The sequence below is a fragment of the Motacilla alba genome, chromosome 2, assembly GCF_015832195.1.
Source record: "Motacilla alba alba isolate MOTALB_02 chromosome 2, Motacilla_alba_V1.0_pri, whole genome shotgun sequence".
NCBI lineage: Eukaryota > Metazoa > Chordata > Aves > Passeriformes > Motacillidae > Motacilla > Motacilla alba.
In genome coordinates, this window is record NC_052017.1 from 128212140 (window position 1) to 128231951 (window position 19812).

The 19812-nt window shown below is 37.2% G+C and overlaps 1 protein-coding gene across 3 annotated transcripts in view; it reads right to left on the bottom strand.

Moving 5' to 3' along the window:
* Positions 1 to 462: 462 nt before the first annotated feature.
* The window catches only part of RAD54B (RAD54 homolog B), a 62088-nt gene continuing 42738 nt past the window's right edge, over positions 463 to 19812 (bottom strand). For all 3 annotated transcript variants that reach the window (XM_038127788.1, XM_038127789.1, XM_038127790.1), the window contains 10 exons: positions 18565 to 18727; positions 17658 to 17883; positions 11373 to 11580; positions 10715 to 10854; positions 9838 to 10128; positions 8293 to 8468; positions 5849 to 6110; positions 4466 to 4532; positions 3943 to 4143; positions 463 to 1289 (listed from right to left, as the gene is read on the bottom strand). In XM_038127788.1, coding sequence (XP_037983716.1) covers positions 1063 to 1289; positions 3943 to 4143; positions 4466 to 4532; positions 5849 to 6110; positions 8293 to 8468; positions 9838 to 10128; positions 10715 to 10854; positions 11373 to 11580; positions 17658 to 17883; positions 18565 to 18727 — 1961 coding nt within the window. In that variant the 3' untranslated portion in view covers positions 463 to 1062. The remainder of the gene's footprint in view (positions 1290 to 3942; positions 4144 to 4465; positions 4533 to 5848; positions 6111 to 8292; positions 8469 to 9837; positions 10129 to 10714; positions 10855 to 11372; positions 11581 to 17657; positions 17884 to 18564; positions 18728 to 19812) is intronic.

Consider the following 19812-nt stretch of genomic DNA (forward strand, 5'->3'; position numbering starts at 1 on the left):
GTTCCAAAACTGCATCAAAATGCAAGGAGAATGTCTGATGATGGGTTAGGATGGGCTGTGAATTCAATACTAGTCTAGGGAAAGAGGCAGTACTAACAATAACACAGAGAATAATTTAAAATGCTTCTGAACTGTGGCCAGTTAGGATCTGTTGCCACATACACCATATATCATCATATCAAACACAATGAAGGATTATGACAATGGAGCCCTCTTCTTGCTCAAGGTTTTTCAAATTCTGTAAGTTTGTAGTATTTCTGAAAATTATCTATTCTTCTGCTCTTGTGGGCATTTCAAAGTACTTCACTTAAAAGCTACAAACTGATTTTGAATGTTTATGTCTTCACAGAAGGGTAATACAGTCATTAAAAAATATGCCATAAAAATGCTCAGTACTTCAGTTTGGCAGAACACATACTTAAAAGGAGTTAACAAAATGAAGATAATCCTGTACTATGTATGTCTGAGAAATAAAATTTATTTTCCCAAGTAAAAGCAAAAGGAGAATTTTAGAATATTTTGACACAGTATCAAGCTGTGCCCAAAGAATTCTGGACATTAGTGACTATTGCTCTGAATTTCATTAAATTGTAAATTCAACAGAAAAAAAATCTACCTTGTTATTAAGCTGCATTTATACAAACACATAACATTGTTATAACAAAATGCAACCAGTCTTGCTATATACATGTGTATAGCATTGCCTAATTTATAAAATTTGGCTGAAGATTTGCCAGCTTTACAAGCAATAAATTATTAGGATCAAATGAAAACTATAAACCAAAGTAGTAGTAATGTGCATAAAAATTAATGTGCATATTAATTATAAGCTCAAATGAACAGAATACTGGAAAGCAAAATTAGTTTTAAAAATCTGTAATATTATTACAGCAGGGATGATTGACTTAGTAATAACTGTAACTTTGTATAAACACCAGGAATCACATTTACTCAGAAACCTCACGAGAAACACACAAAACAGAACTGGGCAAAAAAAACAACAGGTAACCACACGTCAGTTGTTTACAAGGCCTATGACAAGGAGGATGCAGAAAAAGACACTCAAGTTTTATTAGGTGGGGAAGTAGGATAGGTTACATTCTGGAAAAAGAAAGAAACATTTTCTTTTATCCTTTCAAGGAAAGGATCAGCAAGAGTCTGATGTTGCCCAGAGAAATGCTTCCATTGCATCAGCTGTGACATGGAAAGTGGCTTCTTTGAATTAGGCTTCCCATGGTTTTGTTCAAGCTGGCAGCTTCTAGATAGGGGAGGCTTTTCTGAGGAAGTATCTGAAAAAAATGATGCAGTAGACTAATCAGAGAAAACTAAGACAGAAAATTTCAGTCTGAATCAATAAGACAGCTGGCGATAACAAACAAGAGAAAATAGAACAGCACATATAATCATTCTGTACCAACAAAATCCAAACATATATCCACAGTAAGAGAGGGAAGGCTGCTTCTCGCTCAGTGATTTAGGTTATCAAAATTACCACATGTTAGCATAAAGACAAATCCTTTTATACATGGATGGGAAAGGAAAGATCTTATTTGCCAACTTCCTTTCCTCTGTCTTCCTAATTCTGTGACATTTGGCCTGTTCTCATTCTTTGAGTAAATCTGAATCTAGATGTATGTTGCAGCAAAATTCATGCTAGCTTCAATTTCTTCCCAGAGCAATCACTCCAGCCAGCTAAGAATAATTTGAGTAGCTGTTTTATTGACTCAGCACACTAGATCTGTACAGTCTGTACATCCAGATTATGCCAAGTTGTTCATTATACACAATACTGTATATCACAGTAAGGAAAAGACTATTCCTGTGACATTAATTCACTTTTAAGAGAGGATTCTAAAGCCTCAAATAGCATCAGGTCATTGCAGTGCACATCACACATTGGTGGCTTTATGATTCACCTGATGCATGGAAAAAATGAAGAAATAATTTTGTATGAAAAAATTGCATCAGTACTGTTACTGGTTTAAAACATCAAATATTTTCATAGCAGTATTACGTGCTTGTTAGGAAAGACTAGTGATATGAGCAGCATGACTCAGACTATTCCTGGTATTTTTAAGTTTCTGAGAGCCCATAAAGACTCATAAACACAAAACTTTCCTTTTGACTGACACATGATGTTTGAAGTAGATTTGAAATACATTTTTTTACTGGCCAGAAGAAAATTTAGAATAAATGCATTTACAGATTCTGCCTTCCTAACTCCTAAAGTACACTATGGTCAGGTAAAACAGCAGGCTTATAGCTTTGCAGCTGATGTGAAGGGCAGCAGAATAGCAAGCAACCCATCTGCATGATCCATGCACAGGAAATATCCTCCTTTCAAGACCCCTGTAGCTTTCTAAAGATGACCCTCGTGTGAATGGACCACAGGAGATGATGGTTGTGAGACCTGTATTATATTGTTTGGATCCTCTTTAGTTTATCTTTTGAATCATACTTGCTAGAAATGGAGGAGACAAATCATTGAAAATTCTTGGCTTTTCTGTACAGCACAATCTATCCCCAGTAACCTGGAATCTAGTTCTCGATGCAGTCATTTGACAGTTTTCTGTTCTTGGGAAAGGCAAAGAGACCAGCTAGTGGTAGCTGCATTCTGGGGTGATCAAATTGAAGCCCATGACTCAGAACAATTTGACTAGGGAGACAAATCTGCCAGCTTGTCCTCTGCTCTTCAGGAAGTCAAACCTTCCCCTCACTCTATCATTACCACCACTTAAGTCTAATAATGGCCTTCAGGCTTTTCCTTGATTTACTGCCAAAAGGCTTTGTTCACTGGGAACAGGAACTACCCTTGAAAAAGTCACAGAACCCAAGAGGCCAATGTTGTGATTGAATTCATGAAACCAAAGTATGTTTAAAGCATAAGAATGCAAGATGCTAAGACAATTGCAAACTGATAAATAAAATTGCAAGCACCAGTGTTCATCACAGTAGCAACACTAAATTTCTCTGGATTTCTGCAATCTAGGAGCCACACATGCCTCACTGCATACCACTGGGAAAATGTGGCCAACATTTAACTCAGAAGGTGCCTTTCCCACACAGATCCTGTAATAGTACCTTAATGGAGGATGATAAATTTAGAAAATCACTTATGAAGAAACAGAAGGTCTAATTTTTCAGTCATTAAAGAAAGATACAAAGATGATTTGATCAGCATTTGGAGCAAAAATAAAGGAGAAAATCAAATTCTTATGTCTACAGAAGCCCTGTGCTATCACTAGCCAAATCTTCCTCATTTTGGGTAGAATGAGATGAGAAAGAAGTAAAGTCTAACCTATTACCTGGGAACATCAAGGAAAAAAGTACTGGGTCTGCATTACTTCTTTTCTTGGCCCTGTCTATTGAGAATACACACTCCTGTACACATTTCTTGAGCTCTTTTTATTGAGGTTTCTGTGTGCATTTAGAAGACATCAGTATTGGTACCACACTATCACTCCTGTAAACAGTGTACATGGATATTTCATGCCTCAAAAGAGAAACATACCAAGGCAATAGACACTCTTTCCTTTAAGAAACTAGATGAGCTATAAAAACTAAAATGGATAAGATGCAAAAATAACTTATGATCATTTATCTTTTTTATCCCTGTTTCCAACTTAAACCTATATACCTGTACACAGCAAAGTATGAAAACAACTTTGATATGCCAGAAGAACAGGAGACAGGTCCCTACAGAAAGGATAGCTGTGCTACTTGCATGATAAATGAACTGGTTGTTACTGCAAGGAATTAATCTTCTCTTTTCATGAAGGACTCCTATGGATTAGATAAATCAGCCAGTGTGTGGAAGATTCCATAATGAATCTCATTATTTCAATCCTCTTTTACTGAGAATCAAAGTTTTCTCCAGAGACAGACTATATATTAAGAATGGATTCCACAGCAGTGGCCAGAGATAATGAAAAACAAACTCACTTTGATGGTCAACCTTTCCCATACAGTCACAGTCAAGCAAGTCATGAGTAACACAGCTGGAATCTTCATGTAGAGTAAAGAGATTTTTAAGCTCCTCAATAGAAAAATGTGTGTGCTCAGATGTCTTGGAAAGGTCTACAACTGCCCCAGAAAGGTCTTGTTTGCTGATCTGTCTTTGATAAATCTTTTCTTCTATTGAACCTGTATTGAAAAGAAAAACAGATAAATTTGGATAATTTTTGACCAGTATTTACAAAGAAGTCAAATCCATTTCTTGATAACAATATACATAGGAAATGCTAAATCACTATTTTCAGTCATTTAAGAAAAAGCAAAGCAAAGGCAAGTGAATCAGTATGATATCTCCATCTTAAGTGAACACAGAACAAATATATATTTTTAAATAACAAATAATATATCTAATTTAAAGAAAAAAATATTTCCAAAAGCATTCCCTCTCTTTCTTTTATGGACAAAATGTAACATCTGTCTCACTCTGGGTAAGTTGAGCACCATGTCTGACCTGTGGTTAGCAGCCTGTAGATATGGACAGCATGTTTCTGACCATCTCTCCACACTCTAGCCATTGCCTGAGGAAAGCAAGAAGATGAAGAGCATTAACAGCCTGCTATACAAGGATACTCCACTAAAGCTTGTAGTCTTCACTGACCAAATTACCAGTTCTGCCCACTTCTTCAAAGAGATGTTGTCTGGATAATGCATTCCCCAATGACTCTCTGATTGTTTCTGTAAGTTTTCTGGTAATAATTGTAAACAGTTTTGAAAATATAATTTACTTTCTGCCATTTATGCTTCTCTTCCTTTCTGTACACTCAAGTAGGAAAATAGGTGTTTCAGTTATTTTGTGAAAGAAATCTCCTCTTCGTATTTGTTTTCCAAGCATTAACAATTATTTAATATTTCAGGAACACTAATCATTCTCCCCTGTCTCCAAAACCATGCGTTTTTTTCCACAATACATCTTTAAAAGTGACTTTTGCATTTCTATTGAAATTCTAAAAATGGTTGTTTGCACCTCCTTTATTTCTTGAACAAACAAAATGTAAAACTGAGTACTGCTATGTGATCTTTTTTATTGAAAATGTATGGGTTACACCTACATCCTCAGTATAAACACACACAACAGGCTGGCAGTCTCTGGCAACCTGTAGCAATTTTGTCTGATTTACCAGACTTTTTCAAGCAACAAGACAAGTGACCACATGAGGGTACTAATTCACCCTGGGAAGAGGAGCAAGGGCTTATTTCAGGTATTAAGGACACAGCATTACTCTACAATAAAAGGTTTCTTACTGAGTTCATAAAAATATTTTCTTAATTGTTATTTTTAAGGACTATTTTAACTGAAGACTCTTATGCCAACTAAATAATCCCCTGAGGCCAACAGTGCCCTTACAAGAATAGCATAGCATTGGCTTTCTTTTCTTTCTTTTGGCATCACTGACATGTGATTTTCTCATTCTTGCAATTCTGATCAGAGTCTCTCCCTTTTTCTCAGGGATTGCAAATCAACAGCAACGTTTGCTATGCAATCTAATCCCATTTTCCTTTTCTTTTTAGAAACACAGCAACTCTCCAGATAAAAAGACATCAAGAGACAAAGAGGATCCGTGGATCCGTGACTCACTCCTCTGAAGAAATTAGAATTTAATCTTTTTATTTTTTACTGCAAGAGGGCTTCTACTGATCACAATATATATAATATGACAGAGAAATATTTCTTCTTTTCTTCTCAGGAAGAGTTTTCCCTTGTTGTACTTGTCCAGACACAATGTGATAATTGGTAGCAGTAAGACATGTAAAGTCAGGCAATTCAAAATCAGTCAAGAATTCATTTGATGCCCATCCCAACCCACATGTACACAGTTGAACACATGTACCAGACCTGAATATCTGTAGCTGGGTTCCAGTCAATATCATACAGGATCAAATGAGATGCTCCAACCAGGTTCAGTCCCACTCCACCAGCCTTTGAACTCAGCAAAAAGATGAAAGCTGGGCTGAATTTGCTATTGAAAGTATCCACAATATGTTGTCTCTGGGAGACAGGAGTATGGCCATCAAGTCTAGTATAGGAGTATCCATAATGTTTGCATACACCTTGTAATACATTTAATGTCTGAGTGTAATTGGATACCAACACGACTCTGTCAAACAGTAAAACAAAGTCATCAACCTCGACCTCAGTAAAATTAAAGTCCAATAACAAATCACTGAAGACATCTAAGAAAACAAAATTAAGGTAAAAAAAATTACTTATCAACGTGGGGTAACTTTTACTTTCTACAAAATAAAACATTTCCAATTAGAAGCACATACCAGATCTGGATGCCTTATACTTACTGTCAAGCATTCAAGTGTTAAATAATTAATGTCTCCTTTTTCAACAGAATTTGGCATAATGCAGCTTGCAGGCATTCAGAACCAATCAAAAAGATAGATTTTTTTTTAAAAAATCTGTTTATACAAAATAACTGTTGTTAAGACAGCATTTGCAGAGGATGGTATAGGAGCTAATAAATTATATATATATATATATATATATATATATATGTATAAAACTCTACTTACTGAAAAAGCTACTATGAATTTCTACAGAAAACCTCAGAAAATTCTAACAAAAATCATAATGAAAGTTGAGTAGGACAGCAGAGATAATTTCGTACATTTTATGGCTGAGAAGAACAGGGATGAAGATTAGTGAAAGATAGACACTGATTTTTTTTTAGAAAGCAAAATCAGTCTGATCCTTTGCAGTAATGGTCCAAGCTATGTTGGTCTATTTTCTCTGAAATTTTGTCTAATTAGGTTTCAAAGCTTTGAAAATCTAGCATTCCTATCCGCCCAAATATTGAGGATGATTCTACTAAGTAGACAAATATCTTTTAAATGTAAGCCATAAGTAAAAGAACAGGGCATTTTCTGCCCAATCTCATTTGGAAGTCTTTATAGTCATCTAAACTAAATGTAATATATTTCATTTTTTTAAAAGTAATGATACATTTAATTATTTTTTAAAAATAATTTTGATTAAAAACAAGTTCTGAAGAACTAGACAAATCATTTCAGGGAAAAATGAAAATATTAACATTTTAGAAGTGTTTTAGAATATTTTTATTATTACACTTTACAGCTGAACTACATCCCTGACTTGTTTGTAAAGACTTTGCAAGACTTTTTTTTTTGTCAATCAACATAACATTCACATATTTTTCTGCACGCAAAAATAGAATATAAACTTAGATTAGGACTGAAATTGAGTCTGTGTATTGCAAAAACTACCCAGTACCAACGAAAGCAGAGAAACCAAAGAAAAATAAACATGAGCTGCACTGAATTAATGCAACAAAACTTACAGGCACAAAGTAATGCCTCAACTCAGCAGCCCCTAAAGTACTGCTACAGAGAGATACAGATTTTACTGACACTCCTGATTTTGCTGACCTACACGAAATAAGGCCAGTACATTTAGATATTCAGCTGTCACTGGTTTCAATGGATGCTAAATACATCGACTCCAGCCACAGGCTCAACTTTCTGATTTGTGAAAGTATGTTCAGATTCCATTGCATCAGTGTCAAGAGATCTGATGTGACTTCCCACTACTGAATTACAGTATGTTCTATTCAAACATCACTTGAAATAAAAGCTAAAAGTTAAAAACTTTTGGAACAGTTAGGCTTTAAGGCATGAGTCCATAAAAAATTATCCTGGGACACCAGGTCATGTGAGATTCCCACAAATCAGCAATTGCACAGAAATTAATCATGTGCACCCTATTACCCCGTGATAACCAGAAGTTTTCCTACATGTCAGGGGCATTTACCACAGGGGAAATAAGTGGTTGCTGGGCAAGTTCATCTGTGGAGAATGGTTGCCCTGAACTTTAGAAAAGGCAGCAAGCAGTGAGCAGTTAAGCATGACTAAAGAGGAAATAACTTATAATCTAGTAATAAAAATATTTCAGAGCAATTTCATAGATTAACACATCTTTTCATGAAGATACAAAACAGTGGAAAGCCTCTGCAAGTACAGGGTGCAGCACAAGGGCTGTAGCAAATGATCTTACTTGCTTTACAGTGTAAAAAATACAAGTATAACTACCTGGAGAAATTATGAAGAGTAACTTTTAAAATTATGTCAGCTGCAAATTCTAATTTCACAATTTAACAAGAAAGCCAGGACTACAATGCTTAAATTAATTTGGCACCCCTGCAAACAGCTGCAATACCTTTATTTGGAATGTTATACTCCCATGCATTTGAAAAGCAAATCAATATCCAGAAGGTCACTCCCATTACCTCCCTTCTACCTTTCTTTCACACTTGCCTTTCAGAAGAGTTGAGCTCATGGATTGCTGCCAACAACTTCACCAGCACCTGCAATTTTCCTGAATCAGTTTCACGGAAAGTGTCTGAAGTATAATCTTGTGGGAAGACATCTATTACACCTTCATAGAGGCTGGACTCATCATATTCTTCAGAGATAGGATCACAGCCTTTTTCCTGTTGAAAGTAAAATGACTAAAATTCCATATCCTCTCTAACATATTTTTTTTTAAGATTGCTATATTTTTATCACAAAGACAAAAGGAGTCATAAAAATTGCCACATAGCAATGTCTTATGTGAGCATAACAACCTTCCAACACGGGATTGAAAGCAAAGTTTTAAAATACTTATAATGTTTATTTTAGTTTACATTCTCTAATCTAAGACATTATCTGAAGCTAAGTAGAAAGATGAAATACTTAAAACTGAAAAATGTGAACAACTTCTCTACTTGAACAACCATGCAAATGTATTTCCACAGTAAAGATATATCTAAACATTGGGAGTGAGGAGAAAATCAATACATTGTGTATTCATTCTAAATCCCATAATATCTTATTATGAAACTTCCCAATCATTCACTCTGTTCAGGAAAATACTGTCATTAAGATTCAGTTATACTACAGAAATGAAGAAAAGCTGTCAAGCAAAACCAATAAAATAGTAGAAACACAAGTAATATTTTGCTATACATAGAAAATCAATGTTTCACAGGGAGGAGAAAGCCAGACCACTCAAATGCCAAAAGCACAATGGCAATAAATGATTTGCACATACAGTCCTCTCCATCCCTACATTTAATAAAGGCTTGTGTTTTTGCATATGAAAGGTTTCTAATGCTTATACTATGAAGTAAAGGCAATGAACTTTATTTGGCAGCGTTGAAAGTTACAGGGATACTGACTGTGGATATTCCACCAAAGTCATAAAGTACGAATTTTAAGGAAGATTTCTATTTCCACCCACCTTACTTGGACTTCAGCTAGTGGCCATAGAAGTTACTATTACCAAGTTCTAATTATCATACTATTTGCCTATAGGAATAAGAACATTTCTTTATGTACAATCCCAGCAGAAGTGGTAATGGAGACATCTGGCACAACTGACATCTTGAGCCTGCAGCTCCCAGTGTCATTATGCTTGAAAAAGTGAAAATATCATGTGGACAGGGAGGTTTCAGAGAAACCAGCAGACATACTAGTAATACTGGTAATATAGACTAGTAATCTCTAGTTACCAGTGTTCTTTGTAAAATTCCCATTTATATGTATTTTTACAAATATTTAGAGACAAGGTTAAGATGGAAAATACATTAAGAAAGAGAAAACAGCATAAGGCAATGGGAAACTGGTGAGATACCTTTCCTGAGAACATTCAGATTTCCTAACCCTCGTGCTTTTGAAAGCAAACTTCCTACAGCTCCTAAGTTGTATGTGAGAGTATGGAAATGACCTTAAGCAACATGCACTTTGATAACACAGTTTAGTGACCTGTGTCTGCTGAAATGACTAATTGCAAGCACACACCCCTATGCAAATAGATACCTTTATAGCTTTAAACAGAAGACATGGATGATTGCAAAGTTTTTTCAGAGCTCCTATACATATTAGGTGGGGACTGTTTTCCAGCCTGCCTTGCAGACACGATGTAATAACACGAGAACTAAGCAGTTTTCTATACAATTCAAGTTGCAGCGCTGTTGGTCGGCAGAAGATTATGCTCTCCTTTTTGGGGGGCAGAAATTTGTTTATAACCTCCTGTGTTCTTCTTAGAATAAAGAGTCCAGTGAGGCGTGTGAGTTCTGCTGCTCTTTTTTCTCCTAATTCCTTTTCCTCCTAAAAGAACAAAGCACAAAACTAATTATAATCTTGCATTTCATCAGAACAATGTTCTGTATGATTTTAATTAGGTATTTAAATAACCTTTTAAAAGTATGATACCACTTTCTGACATGGGACTGTAATGACCAATTCTCCTCCAATTAGTACCACTGCATTAGTTCTCTGTCTGGTTCCCAAAGTCTTAAACAAAGGAAAATAATGTCCCAGATGACATCCAAGGCTTGAATTATATTCTAGAATTCTATCCTTGAGATGCAGTGAAAGCATGCAGACCTCGCAGTACTGTGGAGAAGCTAAGAAGGGATGAAGTATCATCACATGGCAATGCATATGGCCTTTTGGGGAATGCAGGTTTTGGAGGCACAGTTGTTGCCTGATAATTAAGAGGTAGCTGAAATGAGGTGATTTTAACATGTGTGTCCTACTTCTGCTCTCTTTGAAAACAAGTGACTTCATGTCAAATAGGAAGGTGAAAAGCTTCAGCTACTGTTAGTAGTCTCATGCTTCACTTTGCTCCATAGAATGCAAATTTCACTTTACTATGAATTTTCTTCTATAACTGAATTTTTTAACCAAGTACCTCTGTTGCTGAAGGTTCTCTAGATCTGACAATTGGTTCCTCATATATCTTTCTATACGTGGATAAAGAACCAAGTATTCCTGGATTCACAAACTCTATTAATGCATAAAATTCTTGCAAGTCATTTTGGATCGGAGTACCTTGAAAGAGAAAAAAGATAATTCTGCAATTGGCTATTTTTTCTTGAAACTGATGGAAGTACATTGAATGCAGAGGATAATATTGACAATGTATCTTGAAAACAGATGTTTTATTTCAAGATTAATTACTCAGAGTCCTGAATTGATCTAAAACTTTACCATGAATAACAAAATACTGTGCTCCTAACTAAACAGACTGCAGATATAATTGTTCTGACAAAGGAATTTAAAAAGTCAAGTTCTAAATCAATTTTATTAAATAGCTAAAAAGGAAAACATTGAGTGTATGCAGAGTTCCAATTCACTTACAGAAGATCTAAGGCTCCTTGCTTGCCCCTGAAGACTGACATATTTTGCCTTTATGTTAAAAAAAAAAGGAAATAACCTGTTTTTACGACACCTGAGATTTCTTCATTTAATACCCATTGCCAAAATTCCAACTGATCTCATGCTTTTCTTTTACCCCAACCTAGCACTAACAACATTAAAAAATACTAAAAGTGACTATAGATACTGACCAGTAAGGATAATTCTTCTCTCACAAGACAGACTAGTAAGGGCTGTAGTTGTCTTAATAGTGCTATTTTTCAGACGATGTCCTTCATCACAGATGAGGAGGTTAAATTCTACAGCCTGAATTTGATCCAAAGATCGCAACAGCATCTCGTAACTGATTATCATAACAGAATAAAGTGGAGAACCAATGAATTCTTCTACTTTGTGGTCCTGCAGGCATAAAGGAAAATACATCATACAACTATTTCATGGGAGATCACATCCTTAAAAATCATCACATTCCTTAAAAATCCAGTAACTACAGAAATTTCTTCTTACATGACACAAGATATTTACTATGTCCTTCATGACTTTGGATTATTGATTGTTTCCTAATTTGTGAAAGAGATCTGATACAGCAATTTAGAATTTTACCACCTCATTAAAAGAAAATTTATTATTCTTTTAAGCCTTTAAATCCTCTGAGACACATTACCATGAAGGTGAAAAGCACAGAGCTCTTGTAATAGCTTCCCACTGATGGCATTTGGGTGAGCTTCAAATTAATAATTAAAGCCAAGATAATGAAGGGCCACAGGTAGCTCCTTGTACATCCACTTTGGATCTCAGCCTGGTAATGTCCAGTAGGAAGTCACCACAGTCTACCAGAATTCCCTTTGTAGATTTTAATTTAATTTTATATTATTGAATATTATATCATATTGGTATTATTTAACCTATTGAATTGGTTCTAGGTCTCAGATTGTAGAAGAACAAAGTTCAGCTTGCTGGGAGATCAGGTGGGAGGGATTCTGCAGGGAGCTTTCATGGAGGCTAAAGGAACTCCCAAGTGCTGGGAGTTTTTCAAGGATGCTCTTCTGGAAGCATGAAAATAGTTCATTCCCTTCAAAGATAAGTGAGACAGGTGAAGCAAGAGACCCCTTGGCTTAACTGAAAGCTTCTGAGGCAAAATCAAAAGCAAAGTGCACCAGCGATGGAAATGTGGAAAAGTACCTGTTGAGATCTACAAGGGCATTGCCAGGGCCTGCAGAGATGCAGACAGAGAAGCAAAAGCTCAGCTAGAAATTAATTTAGCCAGAGATGTTGAAAGCTGCAAGAAACGGTTCTCCAGGTACGTAAAAAAGAAGCGGAAACAGAAGGAAAATATTGGCCCACCAATAAACAGGAGAGGCGAATTAGTCACAGCACCTTCTTTATCTCTGTCTTCACCAGCACTGCTGGGTCCCCAGCCCTGGGAACAAAAATCCAGGCTAATTACAGACCCACCAGGGTCAGTGAAGGAAGGGTGGAGGTGAGCTCTTACAGGAGCTTGATCCCTATGGATTAACGGGCCCTGGCATTGCCCAGGGGTGTTAAGAGAGCTGAGTGACATCATTGCAAGGCCAATGCATAACTTTTGGAGAAGTCAAAGGAGAGCAAGGGATGTGCCAGAGGACTGGAAGGATAATACCCCCATCTACAAGTAGGGTTTAAAGGAGGAACTTCTAAATTATGGAATGAATCTTCATGGGAGCTATCACATGTCAGAGGAAGCAAGGGATTGGGAAAAGCCAACACAGACTCACCAAGGACAAATTGAGCTTGACAAACCTGGTCACTCTCTGTGACAAAGTAAGCTGCTTGGTTGGTGTGGGCTGGGAGGACATTGCCTCCTGGATTTCTCCAAGGCTTTCAGTATGGTTTCCAACAGCCTCCCTCTGGAGAAACACAGGGGCTGTGGTGTGGATGTGTGCTCCATGTGGTGGTGGGAACTGGCTGAGAGGCAGCGGCCAGAGGCTGCTGGTCAATGGCTCCTCTTCAAATGGGCAGCGTGGCACGAGTGGGGTCCCCCGGGATCGATGTCGAGCCCAGCACTGTTTAATGTCCTCATAAAGTGATCGGGAAGAGGGGATCAAGTGTACCACAATGACGTTTCCCAGTGATACCAAACTGAGTGGGAAAGTGGACACTTTGGAAGAGAGAGCCACCCTGCAGGAAGATTTGGGTAGGCTGGAGAGTGGCTAACAAGAATCTGATGAAGTCCAGCAAGGGCAACTGTCAGGTTTTGCACCTGGGAAAACATAACCCAGGCGTGCAGCACCATAGGGCTGGCATCTACCCAGCTGGGGAGCATCTCTGTGCAAAGGGATCTGGGGATCCAGGTGGACAATCAGATCAACACCAGCAAACAGTGCTGTGCTGGCACAGAAAGCCAATGGGGTGCTGGGCTGCATCCACAAGAGCATCACCAGCAGAGATCCAGAAGTCATTGTCCCACTCTGCTCAGAGCTCATCAGGCCACACTGGAATACTGTGCTCAGTTTTGGTCCCTGCTGTGCAGAAAAGATGTGAACAGGCTGGAGAAGGTCCAGAGAAGAGCCACAGACTGGGAAGCCTGTGACAGGGGCAAAGGCTGAGAGAACTGGGTTTGTTCAGCCTTGAGAAAAGAAGGCTTAGGGGAGACCTTATCACCATGTTCCACTATTTAAAGTGAAGATGGAGACTCCCTTTTTACAAGAAGTCACATGGAAAAGACAAGGGATAATGGGTACAAGGTTACTCCTGAGGAAGTTCCAATTGCCCAGGAGGAAAATGTTTCACAATGAGAATCACCAGCCATTGGAATAATCTCCCCAGGGGAGTGGTGGAGATTTTGCTGGAGAGGATGCTGGGCCATCTTGTCCAGACAGTGCTTTTGCCAAGAAAGGTTGGACTGCATGATCCTTGAGATCCATTTCAACAGGATATTTCATGATTATTCTGTAATTAACTTTGTTACTAGCCTTTAACATTGATGGGTTGGCCAACAAGTAAGGTCACCCTGGGATGCAGAAAATAAAGAGTCCATAACCAGCCCCAGAAAACATGTCTGTGTACTGATAGATTTCTAATCCCTGTATTACTGGTCAGAAAACGACTGCAACCATCTCCTCTCTTATATACCCCTCAAGCCCTTTTCCTTCAAAAGACACCAAGAATTTTCCTGTCTATTGAAGGAAATGCACACACTTAATAGTCACTGTAATGGGACAGAGAGCTTCCTCCAAAAAAGAAACAGCTGTATTTCTGTGCAGACTTGTAAATGTACTAGGGTTGTCTACCTGTCTTGCAATTATGCATAAAACTGGAAAAATCTACGGTGGGCATGTCCCTTACCTTTCCACTTGGCTCCAGATGCTAATTTCCTGAATGCTTCTTCCTATGTCCAAACAGTGGTCACTAACTTAGCAGGCTATAAGTGCAGCTGACAAGCTGCAACCTCTTTAATTTTGAAAACAAATCAGTCTAGAGCCTTAGAAGGTATTTTTATTTCCAAACAAGATCAGTTACTAAACACAGACAACTAAGTCTGGAGCCAGATGGTGTAATACATTGTAAAAGCAGCACAACTTAATTATCACAACCTGCCTCCTAGCAGGTGATTCAGATGAATCCATGGGATGAATCCAGCACATTAATCTCATAAAGTACCATGCAGCAGATCAGCCCACCACATGCTGCTCACAATGAGGCCCAGCACATCAGAGGAAGCAAAGAGTAGTAAGGACCAGGTAATAAGGACATGCACCCATTTCTCCAGGTGTTTGGGACTGGACTTGAGCTTTCCTGTTGTTTCCAGGACTGTAGTTAACTGCCCGTTTTCTTGTTGTATGTTTACTGCCATTTTCAAAACAGGAGCAGAGACACAGAGGAGCTCCGTAGGGAAGACCCAATGTTGTCCCAGCCCAGTATACAGGCTCCACATGACAGCCCTGAAGACAGAGGCAATGCCTCTCTGAACTTCTCCTGGCATGGTCAAGCATCAGAAGATGCCCAGGGTTCAGAAACCATTTTCTTTTTGTACACTTTCAGGCTGTGAGCTGAGATGGGGAAAGTGCTGAGGCACTGGGGAACAGCCACCAACATCCCTCCCCTGGAAAAATATCAAGTGCGCAGGACAGTTTGAACTCCTTAAAAAAAAATGGCAGAAGAGCCCCTTACAAGCCTCCTGCAGTCAAATATAATGTACTTCCTACTGAACGTAACAACAGCAGTGGTTGAAGGATGAAAAATTAAAATAAATTTACAAGCTAATTTGAAGTAATTAATTCATACTCTTAACTGGCTGCAAGATATGTCTATATTATAGCCTCCATTTTAACAATTATCCAAAGTGACTTGACAGATTTAAGTGAGCTGCCTGGAGCCACATATGGAGCAATTATCAATCAGTATTAGAGGTCCATAATGTCCCAGACTTCCTCTTTGAAGAGACCTTTCTTTGCACTAGTTCAAATCCAATGTAGCTGGTAAAGTGCAAATTCAAAAATGCTGAATCATAAAGCAATGCAGACCTGTAATTAATTTTTTTCCAGAAGTTTTGACTTAAAAACCAAATCAAAACAACTCCAGTAGGAAGTGATACTCTGCAGACAGATAAAGGATTTATTCTCTCAAACACATCGTAAATGCTTAAAATAGGAATTAACAAGACCTAAAAGCAACCTTTGTGAGGATGTCTGCAATTTAAAAGCAATGTTCTCTACATGGCATTTGCATATTAACATAATTAAACTGTAATCACATTTTAAAAGCAGATAATATCCTGGTGTTTTAAAAAGTCTGTTACTGAAGGGTTAGGATCATTTGGTGGCGTTCCAGTGTGAAAGTGAGGAAAACATTTTAAAAAGTCAACCAGTTCTTTGAATGCATTCCTCATAGACAAGAACAGAAGAAAATGCTTGAGACAAGCTCTTTCTTTTAAGTTATACTGGAGAAATAGCACTATGGTAATTGCTGTTTTTCTAGAGAAGATAGACAGTGAATTATTTTGAAATAACTTATTATACCCCAGACAAGTCATATTGTGTCTTCCTTTTGCATGACAGTGTATTCTGTGGTATTTGGGAGCACAGTTGTTAAAGCTGCTGAGCGTCCCCAGTCAAATAGGTCCAATGAGACGAGTAACAGTTTAAAAGTTATTTAAATTTAAAGAAAATGAAAGCTACTGTCATTTTGGGGCATAGAACTGTCATCCAATTCAGGCCTTCTCCCAACATTATTCATAAAAACTGCAAGAAAACATTTAATTATCTCTAACTAGCCTTTTAGGTTAAAATGTTGCCATATTGTATTTCACCTTGTATCCATTTCTTAAAGGAAATTTCGTATCTCCCATCCCAACCTATATTATATTACAGTTCCTGACAAGTCAGTTTGCTTCATTTCCACAACATGAAACAAGTTACTAAGAAAAACAAATGATGCACAATGCACCTATTATACATGCATTGTCTTCAGTGGAACATCAGCAGTTTCAAGAGTTTGGCAATACTGAGTTGAATTTAAAGAAATAATTATTGTTACAAAATTGTGAACAGTCTACCAAGAAGTAAACTCCCATTGAAAACTTCTGTTTCACCTGAAATATTAATTCTTTCAAGAAGGATAATTCAAGAAACTAAAGGCAAATCTGGTTGGTGTAAGAATTGGATAACCTTTAGAATGAAGTATTATTTGCTTCATCAGTCTACCTGTATGAAATTATTAGATTAAAAAATAATTTTGGAAGATGAATATCTTCATCTTTGTTGCAAGCACCAATGGAGGTACTACAAGCTCTCCACTTCCCTGGAACTTGTGAATGTTAATACCAGCAGGAACAGCTTCACAATAGGAGGGGACAGGGATCAGCATCATCCTGCTTCTTAATAAGATTTGTACTTGTCTGCATTCTTCTAGAGACCAGAGATAGTCTCATTACCTAACAGTGAGACTCTAGGCTTGGTAACTCTTGAGACTTTAAATCATCCCGACAGAGATCTAACTCTTGACTGTGACAGTAAAGGGAATAACCTTCTGAAGTACCCCAAAATAGGCAGCCAAAACAAATTAGAAGTTTCCAGTACAGAACAAAAGCAACTACCACAGAAACAGAGCACAAGGTAGATGCTTTGGTATGTAAACAGCGAAGGTGTGCACTTTGATATATAACAGAAAACTCCTTAAACTGAAGAGACACAGGGAGGAGCATGTCACCATTTACAATTTCAAAGGTGAAACCAGAAGAAAGGTGAGACAGACATATGCTGCATGTGAGCCTGGGTTATGACCAGTGACTGACAGCAAAATACCCATATGGACAATTATCTGAAGAAGAAATAAAGTATTACCAAATTAATATTAACAGAGAATTACTAGGCTTGGTCTCTAGCTAAAAAAAAAAAAAAAAAAAAAAAAAAAGAAGAAGAGGAAAAAACCCCATAACTCCTATATTCTGAGTCAATAATGAAATAATGACCTAATCCCCTTTTGGAAATAAATCTTACCTGATCAACTGTAAATACTTTGATCCTTTCACTTCCCAACCATTTCTGAAATTCTTTTTTCCAGTTTTTCACCAGACTCCCAGGGGTGACTACCAGTGCTCGCTTTAGTACAGGTCTGCATCCATAGGGCCCTTGGCGCAGGAGAGTCCAGACAAGGGCAATGCACTGCAGGGTTTTCCCTAAGCCCATCTCATCAGCCAGAATAGCTCCAGATCTGCCACTAACTCTGTAAGAGGTAATGAGGCGCTGGCATCATTTTCAAAGACATATCTATAACTATCCACAGCTGCTTTAGGGATTTGCTTCTGTGCTTGTTTTCTGAAGTATAAAGAACCTATTTATATTTACTATGTCTCCTGTAGGTTTTTATTCAGTTGTACTAGAAGATCTTAGAATGAAAATTCTCATTTTCTACAATAACTCATTAGTCCTCTAAAATTAAAGTTTAAATCTGCCTTTAGAACTAGAATTATCCAACACCTTAAGGAATCTATGACTTGGAAAAACACTTTTGAAAACAATGCTGTATTTTTTAACAGGTTGAAATAACATATTTTTAATTCTAAATGCCAGAATTATAAATTACATGAATAATTTTGAATTATATGAAATATAAATCCCAGATAGCAGTGGTTTTCATCATGGCTTTGATTATATCTATGTTTACAAAATTTGGTAGGTAGAAATGACAGGCCTTTTGGTGCACTAGCTTCTCATGACATCTGGCAAAATCATGGCAAGTATGATGCTACCTTTAGGTCAGAAAAAAATTTGCGCAGCTGCTTTCAGGAGAAAAGTACTAATATTAATTAACTGAACAATTGCTCAACACTTCCCAAGATGTCACATTTCAAACATGGGAAAATATTATAGGTATTAAAAGCCAAAAGGATAATTATTATCTTACCTCATTCCCATTACACATTCATATAGAAATGTAATTCCTTCTTTCTGATGCGGGCGGAGATTATTTGCAATGTAAGGATCTACAACTACATCCACCACAGGTAAACCAGCCTTATTGAACATCCTCTGATGACTTGCATTTGGTCGTGGCATAACCAGAGAATCTTCAAGTTCAAAGCATAATCAAGTATTACACCAAAGCATTACTTTTAGTCTGTTAGCAAAACCTATTAAAGTCAATGATCTAATTACTGTTAAAAATACTGTTTAATATATTGACCATTCTCAGACTGAAAATGCATTTATAAGTACCTAGATTGCCTTCTACATAAAAACATTCTATTAAAGAGGTTTTCCAAATAGTTTGTCTTTTTCTCAAAGGAAAAGGTGATAAACTGAGAAATATGAGGGTTTTTTTCTGATGAGGTGAAACTGCCTACCTAATAAAAGTTACTTGATGACTTTGAATTCATAGCGTTAAATTAGAAGAAGTTCCAAAATACTTTTGAATTGAAAGTCTAAGAAAAAAAACCCATAAACAATGACCTACATAAAATCTAAATACTCTAAATAGTACATTTCAAGGGGATATTCTTGCAGTAGCCCAGAAAGACTTCTCTGCCCAAGAAACAGAGATAAAAGCCACTGATTTGCTAAAGAAAAACAAGGGAGGATTGAGTGTAAGCTGACAAAGACTGCCACAGTGCATGAATAAAAGAAGTTGATGGGTTTGAAGACATACAGAGGCAAAGAGAGAATGAAGTATTGAGCAACATCTGAATAACAGTTTTGCTTGCCAAAATCTGTGTACAAACATTATGATTTTACTAGACAATGTCCATACTTGGGTTGCTCCTGCTGCTGCTACACACCTTCACTGAAAAATTGTATTGTCAGAGGGCAGAATGAGAAAGCAATTTATGGCTTCTGGTATTTTTATGTCACTAGAATAAAAATATACTGTCAATTTATTCATGGGAATAGGTTGGTTGAAGGCTTATGTCAGTCAGGGAGATTTTGTTTCCTACTGACAAAGGGTTGAGTTCTGATGAATTAAATCAAATTGCATGTGTATTTATTTAAAAGCCAGTGGTGACAAAAAGATAACTTTTCTGACCAAAATCTGCATGAAAATGAGGAAGAAACAAGGCTTGGATAAACACTGGACTAAAAGCTTAGAAACTGCAGGTGGAAGATGCAGCTTTACATCTTTGTCAGTGTGCTCTGTTATGCTGGCTTTCCATTCTGT